This window comes from Lates calcarifer, linkage group LG3 (genome assembly GCF_001640805.2).
Source record: "Lates calcarifer isolate ASB-BC8 linkage group LG3, TLL_Latcal_v3, whole genome shotgun sequence".
NCBI classification, from domain to species: domain Eukaryota; kingdom Metazoa; phylum Chordata; class Actinopteri; family Centropomidae; genus Lates; species Lates calcarifer.
Window position 1 is genome coordinate 10473263 of NC_066835.1, and position 12725 is coordinate 10485987.

The window sequence follows — 12725 nt, forward strand, 5'->3', positions numbered from 1 at the left end:
TTAGAAAATGACCTGAAAGTGCTGTTGTGGATGCACAGGAAAACTGCATTTTTTTTTTTTTTCAAAATCAGCCGGTAAAGAGAAGAGAAGAGAAGAGAAGAGAAGAGAAGAGAAGAGAAGAAAGGAGAGGAAGCAACGGTGCTGAGTGATTCATTTTCTTCTTAAATCTCATAATAGTATTATACCACCTTTCATTTTGTTATAGCAGTGAAGCTCCCAGGGTTGAAAGAGAAACAAATTGAATTCACGGGCACAAAGACATGAAAGCTGACAGGGGAGCTGGAGAGGATATCGAAATATGGACTCGAACAATGCAGCTACTGTTAAACATATCAGACGTCACAAAATGCCACGTTTTGAAGCTGCGGCGGACGCAAAATGCACGTCCATCTCCTGAAAATGAGTCTTTTCTTTAGAATCAGACGGGCTCTGTATCACGGCTTGAGATAAAGCAATTTGCCGAAGCTGCTGTTTTGACCACAGGGGGTGCCTCTGCTGCACACTACTGCTCTGAATTGTAATTTATTTTGAGCGTGCTCGTTTACTAGCGCAGTGCCTGAACCGAGGGCAGCCCTCAATGAGTCATGCTTAATAAGGAGAGCCACGCTCAAGCTTCGACAGTCAGATCAGAAAATCAGCCTGAATTGACACCAACGTGATTTACGTTAAGCAGGTAATTCCTAACCACACACACACGCAGACGGCCAGCTCACTCAAACGCAGACATATGCTCGCAGATAGGTGCACACAGCTAACTGCTGGTACATGTGTGATGGTCTAATCTGTGTGGACTGTAATCTGATTAGATTAAATAAGATCTGCGGGAACTGAGCCTGGGTTACCTCTTGTTTGCAAGTGTGTGTCTGAGTTTAAAGGTGTTTTCAATAAATCTGTATCAAAACCTGTCTGTCGAGCCAAATGTCATGGCTGAATTGTGTGTGTGTGTGGTGTCCATGCATGAGAGTCTGATGAATAGAGCGACCATAACTGGAGGACAGGGAGGGGGGGTTGGGGTCTTCAGGGTCAGCAGATTGAAACCCAGCAGCTGTCGAGTTTGAAAGAACCAGGGCGTGAATGTGTAACCTCACACACACACTTAAACATGCACACTGAAACACACACACACACACACACACATACTTACAGCCAGAGCCGGAGCCAGAGTAGAGGTCCTCATCATCAAAGAAGTCGTCTCTTGTCGAGCCTTCGTCATCAACCGGTGACCACGTCTGTGCCTGGTGGATACAGAGAGGTGGGGGCGGGGTGAGGGTGGGAGGGTACAGATGACAGATTAAGAGTTGTTCATCAGGAATGACTGAGCTGTTTGTCATTTCATTTGAAAGACAAACCACTTTGGGAGATTACATGCGCACACGCACACAACAGTCTGAGAGGAGGCACAGGCAGCATTATGGTGGACAGGCCAACATCTGTCTGTCTGCGACTCTATGGAGGAGCATAGTTAATGAGTTCATCTAAAGCTGGGATTTTGGCAGAGGAACATCAAAGCCTTTAAGGGGAGAGGGGTTTCATTTAGTCTGCTCATGTGTCAACTGCAAGTGATGCTCAGACTGTAAATCAGCTCAGCAGAGGAAAGTGGTTCACTGTTAAACTTGGGCTGCAACAATTTTTTCCATTATTGATTAAAAGGTTAAGAATTTTTAACATCTTGGATTAATCATTTATTATGTAAAATTTTACTGTTTTACACTTACATTTACATAGATGATGTCTTTAAATAAAAAGAGAAAATCCTAACATATGAGAGGGTGAAAACAAGAGTATGTTTATTTTCTCAGTCAGTAAACTGTCAACTACTAACTAAATAAAACTAAATAAAAATATAAATATAAAATGTCAGAAAACTATGAGTCTACAGCCATGCACCTCTGCAAGGTAGAAACAGTGGTGATTTGAGCTAAATGCTAACGTCAACATGCTAACATACTCACAGTGATAATGCTAACATGCTGATGTTTAGCATGTGTGTTGGCATGCTGACATCTGCTAATACCAACTGAATACTAACTAAATACCAGCTGAGGATCGTGGAAATGTGAGGGGATCCTGAAAAGAGAACATGCACAAACTGCACAATATTTCAGTCAGCCAGTAGTTCAGTGGCAGTGTTGCCATTGATTATGCTAACAAGGCTAAAAATGTGCATCACAGTTTCCCAGAGCACAAGGTGATGTCTTCAAATTGCTTGTTTTGTCGCACCAAGAGTCTAAAACCAAAAAAAAAGACCAGTTTACAAAAATATATGTTTGATCATTGTTTTGATCGATAAGTGACCAGCAACAATCACTATCACGGTCAGTAAATGGTTTCAGGGCTGTTTTGACAGTCTCTTTCAAATGACTGCCTCTGTACATTTGAGTTTTACAGCTGCACTCTGAAGGCTCTCTGCCTGTAATATGCCTGTTACTGTCTCTCATGGATCATTTCACAGCATCCTCCCTGCTCATCACTCTGCCTTAATCCAGGTCTATTTCACGGACGTCTGTGAGGGGGGAAAGCGCAACAGAGGCTGACGACCTCTGTCAGGGTCAGGTAAGAGAGATTAGTTGTGGATCGTTCGGGGGGGGGTGTTGAACCTCTGAAGTGAGTGACCTCAAGTCTCCGGTCACTTTGAGGCTGATCCCTCCTCCTCTCTCTTCATTCATCTCTCTCTGTCTCTCTCTCTCTTTTTCTCTTGACCTCAATCCCACATCCCTGCGATGTTTAAACACACACTTTAGCACTCAGAGGCTTTTCCCATCACACAGGGTCAACTAATACTGTTATCAAATGCATGCACTTAAGAGACTCCACCCATACTGCAGTGCAATGATACATTTCAAACTACAGTACACGTCACAGTTTGTTTCAAGAGAGCTTTCAAAGTTTACTGTAACTGTACTCCATTCATCTCAAGTATCTGCAGGTACTAAAAATGTTTAATGTAGATACATCCAAGCCAGTCTCATTAACAAATACTATACAGTGTGTACTTATTTTGAAATCTCTCTCTCTGTTGATTTCCACCACCATCACTATTTTGTCATCACAGTTTTGAGGTACTTGAACTTTACTTTAGCATTCCCATTTCATTTTACTTGACACATCTACTTCACTAGATTACACATGGAAATACTGCAACTACATTTATCTGACAGCTATAGTTAATTACTTTTAAAATCATCTTATAAAATAAGACGCGTTGCTTTAGAACAAACTGCTCAACAGTAAATTAAGTAGTTAAAAGGAGATCCACCTCTATTGTCATCAATGACATTAACTCAGCTCTGTTAGAGGCCAAACGTTTGCAAACGTTTGCTTATGTCAAACACAACTGGAGCAACATTAGCATAGCTTCATGTCTGAAGTAATCTGGCTCTTTAGCATATAAATGCTCCACTCTGTTGTTGTAAACTGCCCCCCGTCTGCCATTTGTTCTGGACAGGTATTGTGTAATGGATTTATGACAGCTTCTTCAGTGAGAGCAGCTGCCAGTTGCATCTTGAAAGTGAAGTGAAGCTGTGCAGCAGAAAACCAAAACAAGGAGCTGAAAGTGGCTAAAACAAAACACTCAGCAGAGTTAAGGGGTACCCCAGAGGATAGAGAGAATAATTTTCAAAAGCAACTTGCTTTAGATACAAGTTATGTGTTAATAGAACAGCATTATTTAGAGAAGCTTTAGGTACATTTTGCTGAAAGTATTTCGGTACTGATGTATTTTTGCAGTGTGGTGTTGCCACCTTTGCTTCAGTAAAAGAGCTGAATCCCTCTTTCATCACTACCTTTTGTATCCAGACTGAGCTGTACAGTGTTCCAACACCAAAAAACAAAGGGCTGAGTTTTTGCTCCAGGTATTGGAAAACAGTCAGACCACTGCTGAAAATGTGACCAAAGCAAACTTATCTCCTCAGCAATCTTAAGCCCATCCAGAGGCCCTGCAGAGCTGTGTATTTTCTAGCCTGTGTGATGCTAATTGTATATACACACACACACACACACACACACACACACACACAGAAGCAAAGCCAGAAGCTCCTCCCCGGCTCCAGACAGAGGAAACCTGATGCCTTTAAAAGCCAATAAAAGCATAATGGAATATAGAAACCCGAGCATCTCAGTCCATCACATCTCAGCATGAGGTGGAGCTGAAACGCTATATGTACCTCCTGAAAATGAAATTGACTCGAAGTTGTTTGGAGCCTCAACACACCGAGGGTATGGGCTTCACAAAGTGGCAGGCTGAGAGGTGTGTGTGCTTCACACTTGAAGTGTAAATGTGTGTGAGAAAGACAGAGAGAGAGAGAGAGAGAGAGAGAGAGAGAGAGAGAGGGTGTGTGTGTGTGTGTGTGTGTGTGTGTGTAGGTCTGGCGAGCTCGAACCCTGAAAGTGCCGAAAAGTACTGAAAAGACGTCTCAGTGTGAGCATGGTGTGAATGTGTGTGTCGGTGTGTGTGCTGTATTCCAAGGATCGGTTTTACAATGAAGGCCGTTGCTATGGGCAACCTTTGCCTTTCACAGAAATTCCCGTCTCCCAGTGAGAAGCTACCAGACACACACTCACACACACACTCACATCAGCACACACACACACACACATGTAAGAGCTCTAGCTACATAAGCAAAGGTGTTATGTAACGTCAAATAAACAACCTAAAAAAATCAACATCAAAACAGTCTGCTCTTCCAGCTCCCCCCAACTTCTATCTGTCCCTCCCTCTCTACCTCCCTTCCCTCCCCCCTCTGGATCCACAAACTCTGTGCCAGTGTATCCCCGTCCTCGCCCCATTTTCCTTTCATCTTAAACTCCCATTCCTTATCTCCAGGCTAGCCCCCTAAATTCAGCGTGACTCACGAAAAACACACACACATACTTAAATAAACACACAACCCCACCCCAAGGCGGCACCAGAGCCCACCCCAGGGGCCCCTTTTACAAGTCCCCTACACACACACACACACACACAAACATATAACAACCTCCAGGACACACTGTAGCTGCTCGTCTCCTGTCTGTTTTCAGTTTTAGGGGGTTTGTGCGTGTTTAAATGTGCATCATCTATGTTTATCCCAACCTTTAACAGTGATGTATAATCACCCTGTGTGCCTCAGCATGTTTTATTTATGAGACAGTATTATAAGTGTGAATTCATGGTATGGCTGGAAGTAGTGCGTCACTGTATGTAATTACAGCATGTGTATGTGTCTGAATGGGTATAATCACAGGTTTTGTTTGCGGTGTGTGTGTGTACATCCGCGCACAAATATCCCTCAGACCTATCTGAGCGGGTGTGTGTGTGTTTTATGTGATTTCGGTGGGGGGAGTCGAATAGGGCCCGCTCTGCATTTTGCCTCTGTTTCAGGAGCTATAAACAGCTGTACTTTCAGCCTGCGCCACATAGCTAACTAACCACAACGAGACGCAACGAGCTCTCCTCCACCGCACGCAATAACCCGGGGCCAAAATCATCTGTATGTTGCCCTCAATTTCCCTCCACCACTGCATTTTGTTCCCATTCGTTATAAAAGGAAACTGTAAGATGACAGCCGTATCCCGGCTGGATCCGCGGAGCGAGCACAATCCTGGTTTTTGGCAACGTATGAAGCAGTGCCATTGTAAGACATGCGGTGCCAGTTGGAGTCAATTTTAAAACAATCTGGGAGCGTGGAGTATATAATTATGTATACTTGCATAAAAAGAAAAGGGGAAAAGAGAAAATTGAGGGACAAAAAAAACAGAAGAAGGCAAAGAAAAGAATTGGTGTTTGTTATGTTCTGACAAAGCAAACACAGGTGTGTCCTCTGAGGGGTGACTCAGGTAGGAACCTGATCTGAAGCTGACATCAGGTTTGGCACTATACATTTTATCCTATACACTATAGCTGCTCTGTGAGTGTGTGTATGTATGTGTGTGTGTGTGTGTCAGCTCGTTTTACAGCTACAGAGCCTGGATTTTTATACCTGAGCTGACAGTGCAGCGGTTTCTCAGGTATTAATATTCCACAGGAGATGATTTGTTCCAGATTTTTAATTTAGGATCGGAACTGAGGGGAAAAAAAGTTAAATTATAAGTGTGTGATATTACAGGAGCAACACTGCAGCAACCTGACAATGAGAAAGTGTGTGTGAAGGTTATATGACAATTACCAGTGTGAGTGTGAAAAAGAAAAATACTGCGGTATGTGTGTGTTTTGTCTGTAGGAACAATGGTTGTATGCAGTTCACTAAGATGCAGGTAAGTCAGATAACAATTGGAGGTAGAGGTAGTTACAGACATACTGATTCATCAAACCAGGATTCTCTCTCTCTCTCTCTCACACACACCACACCACACACACACACACACCACACACACAATGTGCTGGTGGATGAACTTGCAGATGTGTGTGATCTAAAGATGATTTTTTGGTTGTTTTTCTGGCCGGTCCAGTTCAGTTCAGTTCAGTTCAGTTCAGTTCGGAGATCCCCCTCAGGCTAGTTGGGCAGATAGAGAGCTTCATTGTGATTGACTTCAAATGCATTCCTCAGTAACCCGAGAGGCTGCAGCTACTGCTGCACAATGCCTGGCACGCACACACACACACACACACACACACACACACACACTTTAAGCTCCCTGATAAAGTAGATGCAACGCTGCTCTGCTTTAGAGAAATAATCGTTAATTGTGCTTTTTAATATGTGAGATTTTATCAGTGCGAATGTTCTCGACTGCTGCAGCATCTCCAAGCTCTCAAACTGTGAAGAATGATTTGAATACTCCCTCTGCTTTCTGGCACCATCTGCCAGTCCCCACTCCTCTATCTGTCCCTCCATTTACTGCATCCACAGGAGGAGAACCAGGGACAGAAACACAATGAAAGACACTGAGGCTATGTCCAATTTTTACAGCACACTATTCATTCAGGAGATCTTTTCTCACAATCTAGAGGCATTACAGAAAATTGTGTCCTAAAATTCAATTAAATTAAGGGAAAAATGAAGAAGCCAAATATAGTCTAAACCTAGGAATGCCACAGTCTGTCTCGTATTAAAGCACTAGCAGTGTCCACTTGTGTCACAGGATGTACACAAGTCTACGAGTTGTGAGCATGTTTCACTAAAAGCTCAGATTGTTTCATTTGAAAGACACAGTAAAATATAACCTGCTAATTTCCTAGGTTCTAGTCCTGTGTCATTTGTTCAACTCTCTCTTCTTATATGCTAAATATGTCATCTGTTCCTGTATTTTTAAGTCACAATCCAGCTCAGTTCTTTTTTTAAGATTTAAAATTTCTTTATTTTTGATGACTCATCTTGAACTCGGGACCGATTGCATAAAATCACACTTGATCATTTGCTCGTGGGTTGTAGCAGCTCGCAGAGCAGTATCATAGAAGGAGGTGTGTGTTTGGATTTCTGATTTGAGTTGGCAAAAATTTTATTTGCACTTCCAGGGAACTCTACTCTCTGATCCTAGCACCGCTAAAAGCAGTAAATCATCTTAATAAGAGGAAAAAAATGTCTTTAGCAGTATTCACTCTTGTATTTGGTTATAAACTGCCAATAGTTTTCTCCACATTGCGTTATGACTGTAAGCAGAGCCCAGTTTTTAGTAATGCAATAAATTGTGAAAGATTTGACTTAAATTTCATTCCTAACTAAACCCCACTCAAATATTCAGTTTCACTGAGAAACACATCATATCTTACTGAAGAAAGAGAAGATCTAACTTCCATTTCACTGTGACTTAATAATCATTAGTGAAAATGAGAAAAGTAAGATTAAAGAAAAAAAAATAAAACCCATGAAGATAAATTGCATGCAAGAGAGTTTTTCTTCTTTCCTAATCCACTGAGCATTAATTTTGTGACTCCCAGGTTGGGAACCACTGTATCATAAAACAGTCTTGAATTGTGGAGCCTTGTGGTACTTCAGGTAATCATAAGTTCAGCACACCACCCAATGAAATATCTTGATGACATATCTCCAACACTGGGTGGTCACAGAAACATCTGACACTTATTCTATCTGTATACACTGAGCTCTGCATCCATCATCGACCATTTACCTTCCCAGCTTCCTCCTGCATTAGCATTTACTGTAGAGTTACTGTATGTGAATATCTTTCAGTGTCTTAATGCTCATTAATGGTGTGCCTGTGTCAGGTTTGTGTCAGCCCTGTACAGACTTGTCCCAAAGCACGACATGAACAGAGCCACATCACCAAACTAAATGTGTATCATTACTACACTGAATGTTTTAAACCTCGACGTGGGTGTCCTGACTGAGCTTAAGTGCTGGATGCCAAACTCGTCAACCAAGTACTTGAACGTATCATGACATTTACGGTTAAAAAAAACTAACAAAAAAAAACCAAAACAATAATCAACTGGCAGAAATTTGAGACCTAGATCAGGCCCAAATGAGGTAAAGTGATCTTTATGGGCCACATTTCCAACCTCCCTGCAGTTTAATTCACTGTAGGTGAGGCGCCCACGCTTCATAAAGCAGCTGCTGATTCACGGCCGTCTCTGTGTCTGCTCCTCTCCAGAGCAGTCTGACCCACACTGATAAGAGTTGGAGAGTTTGAGCCGTGCTGCTCACTGACAGAAGTGGACCGCTGATAGCTGCTCTTTACCTGGAAAGGGTCACACTGCTTGGCACATGCCCTCCAATTCCTTGCACACTTACAGGAAAAGCTGCAGCCTGTTTACTGTTTGTGCTGTTCCACGCCCATCTTTTCTTTCCGGCGTGGATCCCCGACCCTGTCAGTAGTGACCTCTAATCTCCCTCCATCGTTTGCTTTTCCGCCCCGTCTCACTCTCCGCCCTGCTCTTCCTCTCTTACCAGCTGGGCAGGTTGGCTGCAGTCCAACCTGGACACTAACACACTTAACACTCAGACAAGGAGATGTGACTGAGATGGAGGGCAGGCAGTATGTGTGTGTTTGTGTGCGTCTGTGTGTCTTTGTGAGTAGGTTACCAGGTGATGGCCTGGTTAAGACACCTGCCACCTTCAGCAGAGATTAGCACAGAAAGCCTCTGCACAGCCACACTGCTCACACACCGGGTGACACCTTATAACACAAACACACACACACACACACACAGACGGTCGGATACCGAGACGGTATCTTGTAGCAATGACGTCAGGTGCGCTTCTGTGAACCTTCAAACAGCTAACACCTGCATGCTACAGCCAAGGGGGTCAAAGAAATCCTGTTTCTGTCTACGAAGGTGATTTAAAGTCCTGAGATACATTCCCTTATATACACACATGTTGAGCCAATGGGCCCCTGGGCTTAGACACATGACTATATACTGGTCTCAATTGTTTTGTATGTTTTTCCATTTTATATTTTCCGGCTAATATGAATTCTTAAGTTTTGTTTGTAAGTCTAACTCTTTCCTGCCACTAATGCACAAACTGAAAATGCATAAAAACAGGCAGATGGAAATGTGAATTGAATAAAAATTCCTCCAGGCTCACTGTTAATGTTTGAAACTCAGCTATGAACTGAGACGATTTTAGGCAACATTCAAAAATCAGGGATTGTACTGTACCTTCAAACAAGAAGAATGCATTTTTTATTTCTTTTTGCTCAATAAATGCTGTCAAGTCTTATATCAGCAGCTCTCACCCTGTGGGTCGGAACCACTCGGCATCCATCAAAACTATTCCCCAGCTCTATTCCTAATACATACATTTACTGTCATGGCTTTAATGTCTGTAATGAATGTCTCCTCCTGTGAAATGATCACTATTTGCAGCCCCCCAAGGGCCCCCTTTCTTTGGCAGTGAGCCAAGTAAAACAGCTCCAAATTTTAAAGTTAAATTATCATTTAGTGTCAAGAGATTCTTTACAGTAACAGCTGCAGCAGGGGGTCAACAGCAGGCGTCACTTTGTGCTTGCAAGGAGGAACCTGCTGAGCGATTTTACACTGATTAGCTGTTTAAAAGATGGGAAGTGGCTCTGGGTGTCTTGGATAAAATCTGGCCGCATGGGGATTAGCAGAAAAAGTATTTTAGACTAATTTGAGGTTTAAAACAAATATAAAGTCTGACATTTATAGCTGTTTATGTTATTTTTAAATGTAATGATCTAAAACTGCTACTGAATGCCAGACAGATTCTTATGGACATGATGCAGTAAGTAGCGCTGAGTGGGAAGGTAGAAACGCTGATTTAGTCACTTGCCAAACACATTTCTGATCTCTTCCTGCATGTTTGTCTCAGTTTTTCACACACAAGTGCTCCCTGTGACCAATGAATGTGAACCATGGAGCAAAAAACTGTAAACATGCTCATGTACAACAGCCAGGAAATGAGTGAAACACTTTTTCTCCTTCCACTATTTTTAGTCCATTTCTGCTGATCGGATTCCTGATAGCGCTACCGTAGCCGATCCAAATCGCAGCCACGTTGGTCGTATTAATTCCCAGTACAAAACCTGTGGGAGGATGGCGTTACATTGGCTTTAGTTTGTTATTCCAGCTCGCTCGGGCCCTAAAGCTGTCTCAGTGCAGCACCAAACCACAGCTGAAAAGCATCCAAGCACTAATATTATCTTTCTAATATTATCTTTCTCCACTGAGTTATAAGGACAAAGATGATCTAAGTGATGAATGCCCTTATGGAAAGTCATGCATTTGCTAAATATGGTATATGGTACAGTGAATGGCTTGGTCAGAGAGCTGCAGGGACAGAACAGGTGCACTGTGGAGAAAAGAAAATCATACATCTGGATCACTGGAAGGCAATTTAAATCCACTTTCATGCACGAGGCCTTTCAGTATTCATCTCACATATCTGAATAGACTGGTTATGGTAATGTTCAGTGTACCTTCAACAGAGCATTACTTCATATCAGTCACTAAAGCTCTTGCTTCATTGTTAGCTTGACGATTAATCTTCATTATGTGGAAGGCTCCCTGCCCTCCCTCTATGCAGTTGATTATGAAGGCCTTCAGACTGAGAAACTGAGGTCCACTTTAAATTAATCGCCTAAAAAATATAACACAATATGGTTTCCCTTTGTCAGTCTTTTCAGTCAGAATCATGCGTCAATCATCAGCAGAGATGCTGACCTCTTTCTATCAGTTTTTCTGCTGTGTTTTTCAGTAATTACCTTTATATAGAGTATATACTAGTTTTCGTTGTGAGTGGCAGGGTCTGGCCTGGTGCAGGATTCAGACTGCCAACCTAAGCACAAGTGGTTTACAGGAAATGACTCATGCATGTAATCCAGGGTGTTGTAATTTTATCTCATTAATCTCACTGTTCACTCCTACTGCTGAATCAAAACCATATCATGTTACTGCAAATGCAAACCCAACATTAAAAGCATTCAACTTGCCGAACATGCGAATGGCTTTTATTATGAAATACTTGCAGGAAACAATAGAATTTATATTTTGAAAGAGGTTAGCTCTAACTGTGATTAGTCATCACAGATCAGTCATTTTCTGCATTTTTATAATTCTTTTGTATATCGCATCTTAATTTGTTTAATTATATTATATATATTATTAATGGGATTTAAATTACTTTTCAAAAGAAACTTTCAGTATAATCTGTGTTTGCAGTGAACATGATCGGCTGATCAGGGCTGATCAGGGCTGAAAGGGCAGCGACGTGGGCCCTGGGAAGCAGAGCGTGTTTAACCTGTAATGTTGCTGCTTCTCTGACAAAATGAGCAGCTTGACACAAACTTGCTGCAGACTCAGCAGAGTTCACGTGACTGTGTAGTGACACATCAGCTGGTCTAAGACCATGTAATGGACCGGAGCTGTGAGACTGCCACACACAAACACTAACACTAACACACACACACACACACACACACACACTAATGCATAGATCCACTCAGCTCTTGGCCGAGTATAGAGGCGCAGAATGACGGGAGGAGGGGTGATACGGAGACAGAGAGGCAGAGAGATGTATATCTGTATGTAGGACCCAGCTGTTACACTAATCTGACAATCCAGCAGGATTAAAGACCACATCTCAAGGCTAGTGCACACACACACACACACATTCACAAACACAAACACACATGAGGCCTCTCTACATGAAATCCTCCTCCATTATATATAACCTTATGAAACATGCATCTCTCAGTGTGTGTGTGTCACTGTCCTGATGCCAGAAATGCCTTGAGATTCTGACACAACTGCTGCTCCCACACTCAACAATACACTGCCGTGTATTTGTGTGCTTACAAGGGTGTGTGTGTGCGTGTGTGTGTCTGTAGTGATGTTTAGTGGAGAAATGTTGCAGTGAGTGGTGAATGCTGCTGGTTGGCTGGTGGGTCAATGACGGCGTTTTTGTGGCTGCTTCTATGAAGTGGTGGAGAGAGAGGAGAAGGAGCGAGGCAGAATGCAGATTTATATATGTGTGTGTTTGTGTGTGTGTGTGTGTGTGATTATAGCCTGGCTCAATGGGCCTATTTCTGCGGGGCCAGTGGGAGGGCGTGGCGCCTGTGGCTGGAACTTTTCTCGTGTTTCTAAGGAACTTTTCAAAAGGGCTCAGAAATGTGGCTGCGTGTGAGAGAGAGCGCCCTGCGGACCATGATGCCTTTGTGTAGCAGAGAGCGAGAGAGAGGGGCACTCAGAGTACACTCAAAAACGGTAATCAATGGTCTCTTCTCAGCCCCAAATCGAAAACCTTAACACACACGCACACACACACACACACAGGAAAATGCACACACAAACAGACAATGATGAGAATCACATTTCTGCTCAT

At 42.7% G+C, this 12725-nt stretch overlaps 1 protein-coding gene across 1 annotated transcript in view; it reads right to left on the reverse strand.

Annotated features, from left to right (window-relative positions):
- The window catches only part of sdc3 (syndecan 3), a 36252-nt gene that overhangs the window by 9022 nt on the left and 14505 nt on the right, over positions 1–12725 (reverse strand). The window contains 1 exon segment of the mRNA XM_018697606.2: positions 1145–1235. Coding sequence (XP_018553122.1) covers positions 1145–1235 — 91 coding nt within the window.